General features: G+C 31.3%; 1 protein-coding gene across 2 annotated transcripts in view; it reads right to left on the bottom strand.

Moving 5' to 3' along the window:
- LOC108370785 (uncharacterized) overlaps nucleotides 1-20,221 on the bottom strand; it is a 43,189-nt gene that overhangs the window by 7,653 nt on the left and 15,315 nt on the right. The window contains exons 1-2 of one of the 2 annotated variants that reach the window (XM_017626187.1): nucleotides 14,302-14,564; nucleotides 5,063-5,276 (exon numbers count right to left, since the gene is read on the bottom strand). The exons of the other annotated variant lie outside the window; for it this stretch is intronic. Of the exons in view, the coding sequence (XP_017481676.1) occupies nucleotides 5,063-5,112 (50 nt within the window). The 5' untranslated portion in view covers nucleotides 5,113-5,276; nucleotides 14,302-14,564. Of the gene's footprint in view, nucleotides 1-5,062; nucleotides 5,277-14,301; nucleotides 14,565-20,221 lie in introns of those variants that run through there. 2 annotated transcript variants of the gene reach the window in all.

Raw genomic sequence — 20,221 nt, forward strand, 5'->3', positions numbered from 1 at the left:
GAAATGCTTGAAACTTCAATATTTCGAAATTGAAGGACGCTAATTTACTCAAAATTGATACACCTCGGCTTACCATCTAGCGGAAGGTTTCGGAAGGGTGAAAAAACATATATTTAATACTTGCGCCGGGTATTTAATGTTCGGCTCCGCCCGAACTTAGACTTTCTTACTTGTTTATATTTAGATTTTTGTAAATTTTTACTATTTAATAATTTAATTAACGGAAGCAAAAACTCAACAACTTAAAAAAAAAAAAACAAAAAAGCTTTCATGAATTTCAGAACAACTTTAGTCATCGGAAATTAGATTATTTTTGTAAAAAGAGACAAAACTAATTAATATATTAATTTTCTAGCTCTTGACAGTTTAAAACAGTGGTTCAGATGAATTTATTGAGAAAAATTATAGGTAATTTTTTTGTCAAGAAATGTCAAGCAGTAAATTTAAATGGTTGTAAATCAAAAATATGTAAAAACAACATGCATGTGTTGTATTGTATTGCATTTGCATGAGATTCCTAGCGCTATTTATTTGTATGAAATATGACCAAATAGGAAGGTTACTCATACACCATGGATCGTACGTGTTCATAGACACTCGCGCGTTTTCCTGAAAATTTAACAATTAATCACAAAAAGCGCAAAATATCCGCCGATTTTTATTATCTTTGGCTATAGATTAGTTCGTTATATATTTTTTTTTTAACAGCGGTGGCTAGCAGTGGCGATAATCGGAATACTGTGCTTTACCTAAATATATAATTTTTATTAACTCCAAGGTATATAAAACAGAAAATAATTGTCAACATATTTTGTTGCAGTACTTTTTCCAGGACTTATTAATAATTTAAAGAAATTCAAGAGCTAGATCTGTAGTTTTAGAATTAATTTTCAAATTTTTTCATATTTGGATCTTTAGTTTGTTTTCATGACTCGATATTCTACTCTATACTAAATGAGAACCTAAAAATTTGACCTCAATCTAATGCAAATTTAAGTAAAAGTGACATTCGCTTTTAATCTGATTAAAAAAATTCTGGTCATTTAACTTTATTGTTTGCGAAATGCATTCGATATGAAAAAAATATGTCAACAATATTGGAAATTTGAGCGAAGTTAATGAACGTAAATATGTACATACATACGTAATTTACATGAGAATTATCCCTCTGGGGAAAATCTTTAGTTCTGAACTGGTGCGCTTCTAATCCATTTAGAGCCACTACTGGTCCGCTATAAATAAATCTCTTTTGCATGCAAACAACCGCAACTGGAATTCAACACGGCAATGTTATGAGAAGTGGAAATTGTAAGCCACTGAATTACCTTTTCTATACTTCCGAATCAGTCCCAAATTCGACAGATGGGATCTAGTTCGCTCTGCATTCGTTTTTCTTTAGTTTTCTTTAGAGGCGAATTTTTAATTATTTACAAGGAAATGTCTTCAATCTAATTTCAATGAATGTAATTCAATTTGACCATTTCAGACATTCCAGCAGGTCCCAAAATGTTAACACACAATTGTGTTTTGTATTACCAAACTATGAAAAAGCATCTGCGAAGTGCAGAATGAAAGTGTATATGAAAGAAAAAGCCGCCAAGCAAATATCTATTTAAATTAAACAAGCCCCTCGCTGCATGCCTTTTTCGATAGTTCCGACCCAGATTTCTAATCAAAAGTTGTTTTTTTATTCTTTGGGACTTGATCACGGTTTCTGTAACTATGTATTTTGGACTTACCACTGATCGAAAATGGTTCGATGTATATAATTTTTTAGAAAAAGCAGCAACTTTTTACTGTTAGCGATCTGCAGTTTTAAGAAGCAGAAAAAAATAATTTTTAAAAGTACCACATTTCGCTGCTTTTGAACTGGCTTGGTTCGTTTTTGAAATTTTATTCACCAGTTCGGGGTTTCCCTGCAGGGATTAAACAACGAAAATAATCAAATACATATATAAACATGTACATAAGTATACTTATAAGTATCTGAGCACGCATGTTGCATGAGAGTATGCGTGAATGTTTGCTAGCCCCTCAGTATGTATGTATGGCCCGCCACATGCATTTATACAGCTGCCCGTACCTGTATAAAATATACACAATGAATTGTCACGTCAGCGAAGGTCTTTTATTTAAATTTCTCATAGTATTCACCTTGTTTTCGAAAACATTTGAAAATGTGTGTATGTGCCTATGTGCATCTCCATACATACTTTCATTCGAAGTTATTGTTTTGAAAAGATAATTAAAGCAAATATTCTGCTGTTAAATTGATTGCAATGCACTCTTGTGTACAGTTGCTTACTCAAATTTGCAATATCAATATTTGTATGTATACATATCTACATACATATGTATGTATGTACATAAAACCCAATAAACGATATTATACGCGCTAAGAAAAATTTAAAAGTCTAGCCAAACTGGCAGCATTTAATTGCGTGCATGTATGTATGTCCTGGAATTTTGCAATCAACATTTCGCCAACCTCCCGATGACTTGAAACTTCAAACTTAGCTCATAACCCGTTGACATAATCCGCTAGGGGGCTTATGAGTCGAGACATTTCAAAAAACCATAAAGGTCCGATTTGATTCAAACTTATTTTAAAAATATATTTTTACTATTAATTTATTGTGGTTTAAAAGTATCTAAAAATGAAATGTTATAGAAATAGGGTGGTCCTTTAAATATCAGCATCTGAATTTTGTATCAGCAATTTCAAAACTTTAACCAAAATTTTGGCGGTCGCTACAAGGGTTTGAAAAAATTTAATTAAATAAATAACAAAAATTCCAAAAAATGTTGACTTGAAATCTGATAGAGGAATACCTAATCAAAGTCAAAATTTAGTCGAATTTTTAAGATAAAAAAAATTAAATGTTTTCAAACCCTGATAGCGGCGTGCCAATTTTTTGTATTTTGAAGTTGTCGCTGTTGTCTTTATTTTACGTACAAACCATTTTAAGCACAAGCCTAGTAGTAGATATATACATATGCAAGTATAAGTATAATGCTCAAATTATTTAAAGTAAATCTGGTATTTGAAGGAGTTTTGGAATTAGACAAAATCCTTCCGGAAATTCCCTATTTTATACTTGGCAAAGTTTTGTTAATTGAGAATTTCTCGATGACTCAAAATAGTGTGTAAGTTCTCACATGGAATAGCGCTAGAGAAGCTTTTTTTAACTAAGAGCTGAATCAAGTTTCCCAATAGTAAAACTTAGCCAATATGACAGCTCTGCAATTAATTCTGCTTAACATTGAACTGAACTTAACTGGCTCTAATCTCCTCCTCTGGCATCGTCTTTTGTACTATCTTGGAACATTTGAAGAGTTCTCGGCTTTTGGCCACGATAAGTAGTGAATTTTTGGCTTATTGGGTTGATTGGTTTGCAAATATTATACCGCATGAAATTCGTTTTTTCCCAGTTTGCGATGTCAATGGCTAATTAAAAATTGGGGACAATGCTTATTTGCTTGTACTTGCTAGGAATCAGTTTACACGTTTTTTTTTATCAAAAAGAGAAGGTCGCCATAATTAGAATGTACGTATGTTTACACAAATGGCTATAAAAAAAAAATTAAAATAAAGTTGTTCTACAGTGTGTTGAAAATAACGTCAAGGTTAAACCTTCACATACAACTCAGTTTTAAAAATTTTATTATTTCATTAAGTAATTGTCGAAAATGAATTAACTTATCTCTGTCGAGATCACCGCTAGAAATCAGAAATTAAAGATTTGTTGATGTTTTTTTTTATTAATGCATCACTGGATGATAAAAACTATACTTAAAGTCCTGGAAAAAATCTAAAAACCGTTTATTAATTATCGAAAATGCAAAATAAAAGTGGGTTTCTCATATCTTCGAGTATTCAGTATCGATACTTTTAAAAATCGGGTGCTGTCGATCCTTTTTAGAATCAAGTTCTGAGTACTTTTGGCAGCGATACTGGCCAACAGTAGTTTTATTACTTCGCCTGTTTATAATTTCACCATGCGATGAAACCACCTGCTCTAAGGCGGATTCATTTACGCGCACATACACTAGGCGACAAATGAAAGTATAAACCTTGTTCAAATATAATATTCTAAATTATTGCCACGAAATTTTTTTGTTTGTTAATTATTTATGAAAATATAGTTCACTCTATAATATAAACTATATAAATGCTGACAAAAATTCAAAAAATGTTCATCAATATTTTCAACTTCTTGTTCAGAATTTCAAGAAAATTTTTTTTGGTGACGGATTTTTGCACTTTTTCCATATAAGCATGCAATAAAAGAAAAACCCGCAAAAGCAGTCTCAAAAAAAATTTCAAAAATCGCCGCGATTTTTTAGTCGGTTAAAACTTGCACTTCGTTCGACTAAACTTGAATGAATAAAAATTTGAAATTTTTTTTAATTTTTGTGTACTTCATATAAAGTGTGAAACTTTTTATTTATATAGTATATATTTGCATAAATATAAAGCAAAAGCTCTTCATGAAAATAATTTTGAATATTATACTAGAACAATGTGTACACTTTCATTTGTCGTCTAGTGTAAGTAAAAATCCCATGTATTTTGTTATTGCTTTTTGGTACCTACTTTAGGTTATCAAAACGAAAGAAATTAGGCGATAATTTTCTTCACTTCGTTCGGCTGACATCTTAAAGTACCAAAAAGCAATAACACAAAATCAACTGATCTACTGCTTAACACCACCTTGTATTAATATGCTTTGCTCCTGTTCCTTTTGATTTTCAGACCACTACTTTTTTAGGGCTACATAAAATTAATTTTTTAATGACAATTTATTAAAAAAAAAAACGTTTAACATGTAACCATAACTGAATCTTAATATGGAAATTATACAATTAGATAACGGTGTCCCTGCAGTGCTACATATAGATTTCTGCGGATATAAATAAAATTTTTTTGAATAAACTAAAATTAAAGTAATAAAATCCTTATTTGAATATGACGCTTTTTTCACTTTAAATTATTACATAACATTGGCATAAGTACGTATGTATGTAGATATGTTATACATACATATATACGTTATCGTACCTTGTTTCAAACGCTGTGCTTATCAGATCGGCGGGTAAGCTAATACGCATCTTGGCGCTTTTTTTTGTTTCTGTTTGCTTGCGGTTGCTGCTGCGGTTTATTTAAGTCGATGAAAGTTACTGACGTAGCGATTAATTCGAGTTAATCGCGTTTTATATGCGCTTTGCTTATGGATTTGTGCAGTTAATATCGTTGATTTGCTTTCGTGCTTATACTGCAATATGTATTTTAATGTGTGTTTTTTTTTTAAACTTAATTGTGGAATGATTGCGTGACCTTAATTTGACTTATCAATATAATTTGCCTTTTTATGTTTTTTGCAGCGCAAATGTGTATAGTATAAGTCGATTAGAGTTTTAATTTTTTGCCGATATTATATATTTGTATTTTAAAAGAAATACTTTGCATTCCATTTTCAAGCACATATGTATGTATGTATATCACAGTTTGTTAGCTAGTAGTTGAATTTTCCATTCAAAAGCATTTAAGTTAATTTCATTAAAAGGTTTTACTCCAAAAACACAGTATTTCGTGTAGAATACTTATAAATTTCGAAACATTAATCCTTGCGAAACTAGTTTTCCACAAGTTTTCTGCTGCTGCTGAGCTTTTTTACTGCGTTGCTTTCAAACTTAACTTCACCACTTTCACCTTCGATTTTTATTAGAAAAAATAGCTTTTGAATTAAGTATATTTCGCGCTTACTGAACTGCACGTTGGCAGCTCTCATGGACAACTGATTTTAGCCGCGTTAAGGGTAGATGTTAGTAATGCAAAAACCAGCGAGATCGGCGCTTCGTGCGAAAATTTTAATCACAAGCACGGTAAACCACCTACAAATGCCTATCTACATACATACATATGTACATATGTACATATCTGTACCTATCAGTTTGCTAAGAGTTTTAATTTTTCACTAAACTCGTAAATTCTCATTTTACAGTTACTTTAATTAGATACATAGCGCATCAGATAAGCCATTTAAGTCCTTAGTACGCTTATTTACTTACTTAGATTTTATGATAGGAAAAAAAAATTATTAGCATAAATTCTTTCAGCCACACTTATGTACGTTTGTATACAAAAGCATTTTCAGAGCAATGTGCCACAGATAGTGAGCGCTTATCAGTTTGTGATTACTTATGTATGTATTCTTATCTGCATGTATGTAGATATGTGTGCGTTTGAGTAGTGAATGTTGACAATTCACGTGAGCAGTGAACAGCTGCGGATCTAGTTTAGCGTTTAGTTTTGTTGTTGTTGCTGATAGTGAAGTCTGCAATAGAAGCACAATAAACTCATTACACCCACTTAAAGCTGGGTATTTATGTGCATACAAACAATGTGCATTAGGGTGGCTCTGCTATGGGTTGAAATTTTTATTTTCAGTGCATACCGAAGTCCATGAGACATTAGAACATACTGAGCACGAGTCAGCGAGGATGATTTATCTAGTATGTGCACATACAGTGGTCAACAAAATAATAGCAGTGCGTCATTTTCACCAGTTTCGATTATAACTATTTCTTTCCATTTATATTAATGTTAATTTATTCAAAGTTTGATTAAAATTTCGAACTTTCAATCAGAATTTCTAGAAAACTATCTGGTATGTAGTTTTATAGCCCAATAAATTTTAGAATAGACATGTTCAAATTTGAAGTGTCTAAAAATTCGCTTTGTTTTTTTTTTTTTTTGGCGACGACACTCCACTTTCTCCAAATAAAAAAAGAGCATAAGTACTTTATTTTACAATATAATTTTTATTAATTTTCTAAAACATAATCTTAGTACACCGTCCAGCATTATTTTGCATGCTTGAAGAAATCAAGCATTTTATTCAGATTCAGAAGCCTATGCTGAATCGGTCAATAGAATATTGCCTTTAAACTTTTTTGCAATTTATATTCAAGGATTTGCTGATTACGAATCTGCAATCAGTTTTTAAAAACTTAAAATCACGGATCTAATATGACGGATGAAGTTTTAAAATGGTCAGATTTATATGAAATTTCATATCCAAAAGTTCTTTGAGTCGTTGATTAAAAATCCGAAATAATTTGGCGAATGGATTAAAAAAAAAATCAGAATTTTATGAAATTTGATTTCCAAAGGTTCTATGAGTCGCTTGGGTCGCTGATTAAGTAGTGAGTTTTAAAAACTCGATAAAAAATAATCATTATTTTTAGGTTTTTATTATTCCGACAATTTTTTATCGAAATTTTGTTTAGCCGCGGCGATACAAAATTTCTATTTCAAATGAACGATTATTTTTGATCGAAAAATATCGATAACATTTGACCGATAGATTTACCCATAGCGATATATCGAGCCCTAACCGCCAAAATAACGTAAGCGACATTTTTTCCAAAATTTTGTTTTTGATGCAAATACATGTTGGATAACGAAACTGCAAGGCATCTTTAAGGAAAGGATCATCATATAACCGATGGTGCATTTGCGTTTTAAAAAGAGATGAAACTTGTAAAAATATGCGAAGTGCGGAATGTAGGGGATGAGTATGGAATTAGCCGGAAAAAAAGTAAAAGATATAGATCCTTTTAAAATCATTAAAATCGGGTTTTTTTATTCTTAAATTTATTTTCTACTCAACACCTTCGAGTTTCGACGAACAAGTCAATAATTTCATTGAACATTTGCTCAAAATGCTATTACCGGCTCCATCGTGTGAATCGGAGTTATCTATGTATCTACCAGGCTCGAAGCAAAAACATATTGATTTGTTGTTTTCAGGGTAAGTTAAACGGTTTGCTGTTCTCGCAAGCTGGAGATTTTCCCTAAAAATTTCCATTCACTTCTTATTATCTATGTATGTACATATGTATGTATGTTTGAGCGTTTTGGCTGTGGGGTAATATGTGAAGATAGTCCATTTACATTAACTAGTTCAATGTGGTCTTCGAGCTTTGCGCGTTTCACAACGATTGTAAAATCTACTGACACATCACAAAACTTTTTGAGCAAATTAGAGTCACCCTAATAAATATAATTACATATAAATATGTATGTGCATGCAAATACTACATACCCGCATAAACAGCACAAATGTACTTGTCACGAGTGAGCCAACACTGAATTGTTGTTTTATAGCTGCTATTAAATGCAAATTGTTTGCTTTTTGTTGTTGCCAACTATCACTTCCAATTACAGATGTTATTTATTTTATGAATTCATGTTTGCATTTGTAAATGTTTTTCTTCTCGATTCGCACATACCGGCTAATGTTGTATTTGTATTTATACCGTTGACTGATCGCGCCATAGCGCGTGTGATATCAACAAAGGTCATTAGATTATCATCTGCATTGCTGCTGCTCTTACATGTGTGTACTTTGTTTTTTTTTTTTGCAGCTAAGCGTCATAATTTTCCATGTACATAAATCGTAGTACACTCATTCATTTATTTTTATTGTTTATCTCAGACAATGCCCTCAGTGAACATACGAATATTTAACTAAATAAATATACATATACATGTGCCAAGAATGAAAAGAACTGACGATGAAATTCGGATATCTCCTCCGTTTCCAAGTTTCCATTTCTGGAAGTTTTTGGAATAATGAAGAAATTAATTTTACAATTATGTATGATCTCTAATGCCCTATTTGCACTAAGCTTTTAAATATTTAATACAACTACTGAACCAGTATGGCGTTAAAACGCCAAAATTTAATTAGTCTTTTTAAACTGGTGGCAACCCTCCACCAAAAACCGTAAAAAAAACTCTAAATGTTAGTCCCAGCTACAGGCCAAGCGCATTAAGTGCACAACCCATTTTTGAAATTCGAAAGGACAGTGAAAATCTGATGACTTCATATTTGATAATTCCTAAAAGGTGTGTATAATTTAATTAATTAAGATTTTTAAAAATATTTTCAAACTAAAATCTTCTTCAACCTCATTCGAGTGATAGCCATACTGTGATACATATTTCAATTACCTATGTAATTGCCCTAATTCAATTTGAGTTTTTAAACACGTGGCAACCCTTCTAAATATAGTTCAGAAACCAAGCATTTTCCAATTCATTTCTATTGATACGAATCTTTTAAAAATTATCTTATCTACAAATGTTTAAATCGAAGATTTCTTAACACTCTTTCGTTTGATATGCATATTTCAATAACAATTTCCATTGATACCCATTTTGTAATAATTGATTTAACTTTCATCCAGGATGCCAGACTTCAAAGTATAGCGAGACGTATGGTTATAATTTCACATAAAAATCTGGAAAAAAAATCTGAAATACGTTTTTCTACGATGATCCATTCAAAATCACATGCAACCTAATCGAAATTGTGCTTGAAAGTCGTCACTCCACAATCACTTCACTTTTCCTACCAAGTCACTCCGAAACGCTTCACTTTTTGTCTGTTTTCACTTCGCTCCAAAATTAGCAAACGGCAGCAGTGCAGTATTTCTGTTCAAGTATTTCAGATTTGCAAATATCTTCTTCCACTCAGCCATCGATATGTACTTACATACATACATACGTGTGTATTTTCTATAGCAAACAAGCTTGAAAATTAGTAATAAACCGTAATGAGATTATCAAATAAAATTAATAAATTTGCATTAAACGTAAAATTTTGTTAACAATAGAGCGATAATAAAATTTTCATGCACTAAATTAATTTTCAAAAAGATAAAAACAACTACATATTTTTCTAATAAGCTAGCTCGGCATACAAGTACGTCATTAGACCGTACCACCTTACAAGCAAACAAAAAATAAGTTCGTCATGCACCCCGAGTATAAAGTATTTTTGCAAGGCGATTTCGAAAAAAAAAGTTTTTGACCGACATTTACGGCTCTATTCTGCATCAATGACAAATTCTTGTCACAGTTTTTTTTACGGAAAAATATATGGAAAAGTTGAAATTTGTCAGTAAAAAATATTTGTAACCGATACAGAATTGGGCTATTACATTTACATTTTTCGGTTATATCTTCATTCGGCAAAAAAAAAAAAATGTTTTTAAATAGTTCTAGTGGAATAATCGAAATACTGCCTTAGCAAAAGTTTAATGATTTTTGGAGAGCTTTAATTTTCTGACATTAAGGTGATAAGTTAGGCTGATAATAACTGAGATCTGGTGGGTAAGTACTAAAGCGACGAACTTGAGGTGAACGAATTTAGGGATAAAAACATCGATATATCATACTTAAAGATTTGACGGTAAATGCCGAAGATATTACCGATTTTGTTTTTCGAAATGCTCTTGCAAAAATACTTTAGATGCAGGGCTGTACGACGAACTTTTTTTCTGGTACGGTCTAATGTATGTAAATATGAATGCAGGTATGTTTCACCAATTTTTTGCTAATTCAATAGCTTGTGAGTAATTTGTTACTTTCTAAAATCGTTTTATGTTCATTTTGTATGTATGTATTTAGTTAATCTTTGCACTTGAATTGACTTAATTTTAACACTAATTAAATGTAATTTAATTATTATACAAATTAGCGCTGCTATGTTAAGTCAGTGAGTGAATGCGAGAAAAGTGTGGCACACTTAATTAATGTTTACGCTTTGCGCATACTTAAGGTAAAGTCATGAGAATTGACGTGAGAATTCTGTTTACTGCATGACTAGTTTTCAAATTATGTATCAATTAAGTAACCGTAAGTGTATAAAAAATTTTGTTATCAAAAGTGATCATGTTATCCAAATTTATCGAATTGTCATAATGTATCGAGTTCTTTGAACTCATCGCGCTATAGATACATATTTATTGATTTATCGATTTTTTTGTTTTGTAGTTACCGAAATTTGTCAGTTTATCGAATCGAGAAGTATATCGAGTTATCGAAATTTTTGGGGTTATATAAATTTATCGAGTTATCACTACTTATTGATTTAGCATATTTTATCGGAATAAAAGAATTAATCGAGTTATCGAAATTTTTAAATAGATATCGAAATTTATAGAGCTATAAAAATTATTTGCGTTATCGGAATTTATAGTTATCCAAAGTTTATCGCGTTATCGGGATTTATCGAGGTGATCTCACCGAGAAGTTATCGAGTGATATCGAGTTATCGAAATTTTTCGATAGATATCGAAATTTATGGAGCTATCAAAATTGTTCGAGTTATCGGAATTTATAGTTATGCAAAGCTTATCGCGGTATTGAGATTTATCGAGGTGATCTCATCGTGAACTTATCGAGGGATGAAAACGCAGAGTTATCGAAATTTGTCCAGTTATCAAATTTAATAAAGTTATCGGATCTTAGTGAGTTTTGAAGCACATCGAGCTATTGATATTTATTGAATTATCGAAATTTATCGACTTACTGGAATGTATCGCGTTATCTAAACTTTAGCGCTAGTAAAATATTTAAAATAAAACAAAAAGATATGCAACATTGTAGTCAGGTTTTTCCTAGTTTCAAAGCAGGAGATTTCCCGGTAAGTAATTTTGTACCTTCGAAGGTAATCGACGTGATAAGTTTTAAAACATCTCCAGGGCTCTGAAAAAACTAGGAAATTTCGACAGTAACTGGCATTCCTAGTATTTGCTGCCGCATGGCAGTTTTAACTGGTCATTGCCAGTGTGTCTGCCACGCATAAGTATCAATAACACTTTAAATGAAATAAAAATTTGTATCGTAACAAGTATCGGCAAAGAACTTGTAGCAACTAGCAATGGCAATGACAGTGCCGCTATGATAATTATTATTTTAATTAATACTAATTAACACTGATAATAAAAACGTACATATATAGCACTTGGTCGCTTGTGGATTGAAGTGTCCACTCTTAAAAGTGACAATCAAATATGCATACATTCACACATACGTACATATATGTACATGTTTTGTAGTATACTAAAATAAAAACAAATCTACTCCATTTATCGTTGCAGAAAAAAAGTGCAAATGAGGTTTCTAACGAAATATACGTAGTCTCGACTCCTGTTGAACGCGTCATCGAAGTGAGTGATCGTTCGCCAATAAATCGTTTATTGATTTTTTAACACATATACATATATGTATGTACATTAATACCTATATTGGAACTCATCTGTCTAAATGGAAATGATGGTCATAGTATTTATTTATTCAGATTCTATCTAGTATTCAGGTACGTGTTTATTATATTTCTCTTTTACGGTTCACCGCCACTTAATTTATTTTTTTTTTAGTAACCCCATGAAAAATAAACAAAAATGCGTTCTTTAAACAAAATTTTCAGACACATTGACTTGGAAGATTCGATTCGTATTATACATTACGTCTTTAGAGATCACTGATCGCTTGACCAGTAGGCCAAAAAACAGTTTATTTGTGTGGCTGATTGAGAAGTGGTAATTTGTGATTAGCTATTTTTTTACGCTGCAGATGTACGTTTGAATTATAAATAACTTAACACAAATGTAAATATATGTACATATATGAATATCCGGCAGGAAAAATACTGCGTTTAGTAAATACTCAGTACAAATCTACAGACATATTTGAGACTTTATACTTTAACAGTACTTAATGGAGGTTTTAGTAAATACCAAAGTACTATGCATTTTATGCAGTACATACTGATTATTACAGTATTCGTGTATATATGTAAGTATGTACTTATGTATATACCACAGAGTGTTAAATACTTTAAGTAATGCATTTACTTATTTTCACGCAACTGAATACTAAGCGTACAAGTAACGTTTACCTCAGCGGTCGTCCCGGCACTTCTTGGCCATAGTGATTTATCTCATAAAAAAATCATGTGCTTTTTTTATCACTTAGAAATTTTTGAAAAATTTTGTAAAAGGGGCGTGACACTACCTAGCTATTATCTACACCGTACGACAGTCAATTTTACACACAAAAAAGTCAATATATTCTCGAAACCAAAAATAGTAAAAATACGTTTTTACTTCTTTCTCTGGCCTCAGGATTTTGCTTAAAAGCACTTCGAAAATTTAAAGATATGATTAATTCAAACAAATATTTAAAAAAGTCAATGCAGTGTAGAATAACAAAATAGATATCATATGAAAGGAAAAAATCTTTAGACGATAGATACTGAATCCTTGAATATCATTGAAAATTTAAAAAACGGGGTTTTTGAAAAAAATTTATGTTAAAGACTAATACACGACCCCGACTTTCTGTTTTAATTTTACAGCGCGTGCTCTTTCACTTGGTATCCATATTATTATTCTACATTGCACTGATTTTTTTTTTAAATAATTTTTTGAATTAATCATATTTTTGAAATTTTAAAGTTCTTTTAAAAAATTTCTGATGTCAGAGAGAAGAACTAAAAACGCGTTTTCACTATACATGGCCTCTAGTTTATAGCCCATTAAAATTTAGTAGGATAAAGTGTCAATTTGAAAACGCAGAATTTAAATAATATTTTCGGCTGATGGTGTAGTGCATTTTCTTGCATATAAAAGAAATTGTCGAGCATACATTATATGAAAATTTAATGTGCTATAAAACTGCAAACCCAAAAACTTTTTTTTTATATTGTGAATAAAAAATAAAAAATTTTGGTTGTATTTGGTAAAGTTTGTTGAATTTTTATAATTTTTGTGCAGAGTTGAAAATGTGGATTAATTTGGTGCTGGTTATGTATTTTGCTAGATTTTTATAAAAAAAATTATAAACATTAAATAAACAAAACTGTTCAAAATATCACTTAACTTAACCAGCTGACCACATGTGTACACCTCAGTAAGGGTTCGATCGATTTTTCTGAAAATTGGTACAAACATTGCCATTTATCATTAAAAAAAAACAGTGAATTCGCATAAAAAAAACTCTACTTTCAATAAAAAAACTGTACTTTCAAAAAAAAAAACTGTACTTTCATTAAAAAAAAAACTTCAAAAACGAAGGGATTTTTGGAAAGTTAAGTTTCTTTTAACCGTTACTGCAGCTGACCTCATTTTTCTCAAATGACCGAAAAAAAATTATAATTTATTTTAAGCGACATCTGAACCGCTCAGTAAGAGAACCAAGAAATTTTATATGTTTTGCAATCGTGGCTCATGTAAATAGTATATTCAACCAAAAGCGCCAAGAGGATTCTTTTAAGATTTGTGTATCATTCCCACGCATTAAAGCACTTTTTTTTAAATATAATTCCAGCTCAGCAGCTTAACAGAAATTAGTAGATGATTAAAAAAAATTCAACTAGAAACTAAAATTTTACTATTTTCTTTATAGTGAATGACGTTCAAGAACTCAGCAAGCACTCTTACATTGATATGTATTATGTCTTAAATTTGCCACAAGCACATTCACATGCACACAACAACGGCTATGAGCAACAGCTTTCTCAAACATGGAGTTGAGCTCATTTAGCGAAAAAAAGACGAGACTTAAACCGCACCGCACAAATGTATACGAACAACTAAAGTGCGATCTTAACTGCTAACAATGCGAATAAAATTTTTTAACTTCATAGCAGCAGCAACAAAAAATTCAAGAAAACTGGGCAGCACTCCATTCAAATGAGTAGAGCAGTAAGAAAAAGCAAAAAAAAAAACTNCAGCAACAAAAAATGCAAGAAAACTGGGCAGCACTCCATTCAAATGAGTAGAGCAGTAAGAAAAAGCAAAAAAAAACTCGAAGAAGAAAATGAAAAAAAGAAGCTTGCAAAAGTTACTAACCGAAATGTAAACCTATGGAAAAAAAAAATAAAAAATATTTACATTAATTTCCAACTCGAATGTGAGAACCTAAACGGATATACCCCCATTCATATACATACATATATAAACGCCTATTCATATACATATATGCTTACATACATATAATTTGCAAACGTTGCAAACATTGTCGCAATGGCTGGTAAATAGACTTAATGCAGGTTTAAAAGGAAAAAGCTGGAAAGCTGCAGAAACAGGCGCTACACTTGGAAAGCGAATAAGTCATGTAAATTTAACCGCAAACATACAACAAAAGTGAAGCAACGTCACAGCTCGCCCCGTATATCAGCCAGCTATGTAAGTTAGCCAAGGGCCCAGTTTCAGCCAGCGACCCACACAGCAAAGAAAAACTGAGTACATAGTAGGTAAGTCAATCCTTGCAAACACTCACTGCCAGACAGACAAAATTGACTTTTGTTTTATGAACGCATATAATTACATACAGTTTAAAGGTATTGCATTGCATTTGTTGGGCAGCGGAATTAACAAGTACACACTTACATAGACATATATAAACATATACATAGTTTTTACTTATATCCAGATGTATGCTAGCTTGTACATGGGCCATTCCATAGAAAATTTGCGAAACGGAAATAAGGTCAATTGGCAATAAAGTCAATTGAAATTATTACCTTTTTAAAAGCGAAATAAAATCCGTTGACATTATTGCTCTTTCAAACATTAAATTTGCGTAGTTTCGTGGTGGCCCCTGTCCAGTGGAAAATACTGTCAATTGACGTTATTTCCGTTGATCTGGTTACCTGTCACCAAATTTACACCATTTTGGTGTGAAATATTTTTTTTTACATTCTTTGTCGAAAAAAAGAAGACACCTATTTTTTTATTTCATCATGATATTCGAAAATCTCGAAAACAAAATTTCCGAAATTTTGAACTTGCAAAGAAGTTTTTTAAATTTTTTGCATTCAATAAACTTTTTGTCGGAGAAAGTCAGTTAAGTGAAAAAAAATGTGCGTAATTACCTTGGATTTCCCTTGAAAGTGTGAGAGAAATTAAAAAAAAAAAATTTTTTCGTTCTTAAATATTTTTTAATATTTTTTTTTATGAATTATACATAATTTGATTTTTGTTTTTTTTCTAATCTAAATACAGGCATGCACTGCCAGTGCCAATTTATGTATGTGTATAACTAATAAAAAAAAATATTTAACAATGAAATTTTTCAATGCCAAAAAATATTTATTTAATTCTATCTCACACAGGTATATAATTACGCACATTTTGATTACTTAACTGATTCTCTCCGACAAATAGTTTATTAACTGCAAAAAGTTGAAAAAAGATACTTCTTTGCGAGTTCAAAATTTCTGATTTTTTCGAGATTTTCGAATATCATGATGAATTAAAAAAGATAAAGAGTGTAAAAAAGAATTAGCACACAAAAAAAAGGAGGTGTAAATTTTGTATGGAATGACCCACGTTTTTAACTGTGTTGCAAGGTGGCAGCTACAATGACAACCAATGTAAAAAATTTCAAAATTCAATTGCAAAAGTTCTACAGCAAGTCTATACTCCTACATACATATGTACACATGGAAGGAAAGCAAAGCGAAACGCAATCAGAGCAAGAGCAGGAAAAAATATAGCACGGTAAGGGTATAAAATTTCATTAAAGATAAGACGGTCATTGATGTAGAATAATTGCAACCCCAGCCCCATGGCTAGGTGAAAGGTGTGGATATACAAATATTTTGTTGTTGCTATTTTAATGTTTGTTTAATAAGTCTCCGCAAACAATTTGAAGCTGTCATGTGTTATCAAATAAAATTTGACATTTTTCGTGAATTCATTAACCTCATTGTAGTACATACATACATACATACTGATGCAAGTCATTGTTGTGGGTGGGTTGCGTGCGCATTTGGTTTACATATTTACGTACTTAATGAACTTTTTACGTTCCTGAGTTTTCCCACAAAACTTTGCAAGAAATATAAAGTCAATGCCTGGTCTAAGAATTTGATATTTGCATTTTTAATTTATTTGTAGAGTATCCAGTTGTGCTCAAAGGCTATTCGGGTTGCTAGATCGGGCACGCGCCCAGTGCTTTCCTTCCATATAGGGGTAAAAATCGACCTATGGACGGATTTGAATGAAAATTTGTTTTTTTTTTTTTGATAACTTTCATACTTTCTCTGTAAAAGGAGTTTGAAGTGGAAAATTTGTTTTCTACTGTGTGTGAATGGTGTTTTGTTTTTAATATTTACAATGTTTTTCAATCTAAAATTTTTGTTAAAATTTAAAAAATCGCATTGATTTTTAATAATTTTTTTTCTTAATGGCGTTTTGCAATTTTTTCCATATAAACATGAATTTCTTGTGGCAGAATATGCGCAAGACGGTTTGCGAAAAAAATAAAAAGGTCAGCGCCAGTTTTACTAAACTTCGCTATTTATATGAAAAAAAGCCGTCAGCAAAAGAAAATTATTAAAAATCAATGCGATTTTATAGCCGCTCAAAACTTGCACTCGTTTTATTAGAACTTTATAAGCTTGTTAACTGCATACCCAAAAAATTTCTAAAAATTCACTTCTGGTCAAAATTTAGATACAATTTTTTGAAATTTTTCTAAGTTCTGTATAAAGTTTGAAAGTGTGATTTATATAGTTTTTTCTTAAAGCATTTTTATAAAAAAGAAATGACAAAAAAAATGTATAGCTCGAAAAACATTGTAAATATTAAAAACTAAACAGCATTCATTTATTTTTGACCGCCACTGTATAAATGCATTTACATATAATTATTATTTTTTAAACATATGTGTATGTATGTATATATATTGAAGTTATAACCGATTAATCGATTTGGCTGAGTTCAAAATGGCATGCAAGTCGTTTCTTCTTCTCGCTTCTTCTTCTGACGCCAATTCGAAAGACAGAGTGAAGATAAGGCCCTCTTTACCTAATCTTTTCAATGCAAAAGAGGTCCGCCTTCGCCGTCCTCTATCAACCACTGTACGACCAAAATTTAGACTAAGTTAATACAATAAAATGTGAATTTATTTGCTTTAATTAGATGTAGTATCTGACACTAAACGTGATTTGTTTGTCTACAGCTTAGGGTATGCAATTAAAATTAAAGTCCCAGACATTTCTATAATCAGCACACCTTTTTTTTTAAGTATATAAACACTAAGCAGACTGTCGGCCAAATTGGTCTAACAATAAATGTTATACAATAATGTTATACATATGTACAAAAATGCTCGTTGCAAAATTAACTCAACCAGGTTCGTGATTTTACCAAACCCATCTCGTTTGTTCAAACTGAATATGACGATATCTCATTCAAGTATAAATGTACATATTTATACTATGTATGTACATAGTATATAAATTTGTATATATGTAAATATTCACGTTTTCTAAGCTTTATTTCGGGAATATTTTTTCTTACTATACAAATAACATGCTTTTCTTCTATTTAAGCGCTTTGTACGTGATTCAATTCCAGTTTGCTTTTTTTTTTGTTGAAAACTTATTAACGCACCATTCTAGTTAAACATAAAAACATATGCTAGACATAAATAAACACAAATGTTCGTGGTGACGTCTTGTATGGCGTGAGACAATGCATTAGTCATTTTGATCTCAACACCAGATAACACCTATGCAAAACGAGACACATATACATATGCAATTTTTTCCAAAAAATCCAAAATTTTGTACCCCCAAGTATGATAGACATTTTGTTTTATTATATATATTTGTATATATATTAGGGTGGTCCAAAAATGCATGTGAAAAAGTAAAGTCGGAATTTTTATGCACTCACCCCCTAGAATAGTTCTGTACCGAAAATAAGTATACCCTTATTTGTTTATTTTGAAATCAAAATAACGCTCAAAGCGCTCCGTAGATCCGGCCCTGCCTACCCAACTACGAAGCTAAAAGTGAAACATTTTTTGTTTCTATTTCTACGTGCTTACGTACACTCGATGGGCTGTCAGTGATGGATATTACAATGATTGTTTGTTTAATTTGTTAAAGTGGGCTCCTATCTAAGATTTAGTCATATAACTGAGATAATCAATCTAACAGCTTGCATCTTGTAAAATGTCATACTTTATTTCGATTTCAACAGAAGTGAAAGACGTTTGATAAATTTTCTACACTGATTGAAAAATTCACCATAGAGCCTTAGATGACTTGGTTAACCAGCATCTACAGTGATTACTATAAATACCCGAAATTCCTACAGCTAGATAATTTCGAACTATTATATGTGTGTATGAAGCATGTACAAAGTTATCGTAGTCTGCTTCGGTGTTAACCTTGGCTGTTAAAATATATACAATTTTCTTAAAGCCATCATACATATCTAGCTGGAAGAGAGTTGGATAGAATTTCCAAGCACACTGCTTACTAATATGGCTCTGCAACTAAAATAAGAGCAACCAACTTGTTTTTTTTTGTAATGATTTTAAACCAGCAAAAGACTTTATACTATATACGAGAGACTTGAAGACCAAGACCTGTCAACACAGGTGCATTTTGGTGATTACTATTGTTTCACAGTTGGTTGACCTTCGAAGAACACAATTAAAAAATACTCACTATTTTGCGGTTAACTTTTCAGTTGTTGCTCAGAGTAGACTAACCGCAGAAATTTTAGACCCAATTAAAAAGAAATCCAAACAAAAAACTGCATAAAATTAATTTGTGTAAAAACGAATTTCCCTTTGTGGGGTTTCTTTTTGTTTATTTACTTAAATATATTTCATAATTGCTGTGCGTTCAAAGAGAATAAATATGAAATAAGTAGAAATAATATTGAAATTTTTATAAAGTTAGCAAACCTGTTCATTTAGCTTGGAAGCGCAAACAAGAGCTAATGTTTCTTATTAAGTACAGATATGGATATGTGCTTACTAGGGCATTCAATCCCGAAATACCGGGCACTTTTCCATGTCCGCAAATCCCGAAATTACAGCTGCGGGATTTCGAGATTTTTACTGTTTACATAATGAGGCAATTTCCAGAGTGAAATTGAAAACGAAAAAATTAATTCACGTTCATTACGGACTCTTTTACTAAGTTGAATTATGCTCCGCGTAAGACCAGATGTGGTGACAATGAAGCTGTGTGGTTTCATTTTTTGCTTGCTGCGAACAGTGAGCCCACTGCAAAATGCAAAAAATGTAATAAAGTTGAAATGCCGAAAAATCCCGGGATCTTAAGATACAAATTTTTCCCACCCCGAAATCCTGGAATTGTTAAAATGCTTCGGGATTGAATGCCTTAGTGCTTACTACTATACTAAATATAAATATACATATGTACATATGTATGTACGAATATTTTTAACAAGAACAATAATTGACATCAGCCAACGCAATGAGTGTCTGTAAGTCTGTCTCTTAACTGATAAAATCAGTTGGATCATTGAACTGTTTAAGTTATATTATTATTTGCTTGTTTAATTTTTATCTTTTCGGCAGGAAGTG

The sequence above is a fragment of the Rhagoletis zephyria genome, unplaced genomic scaffold (assembly GCF_001687245.7).
Source record: "Rhagoletis zephyria isolate East Lansing unplaced genomic scaffold, Rhagoletis_zephyria_1.1 Rzeph_scaffold_04478, whole genome shotgun sequence".
Taxonomy (NCBI): domain Eukaryota; kingdom Metazoa; phylum Arthropoda; class Insecta; order Diptera; family Tephritidae; genus Rhagoletis; species Rhagoletis zephyria.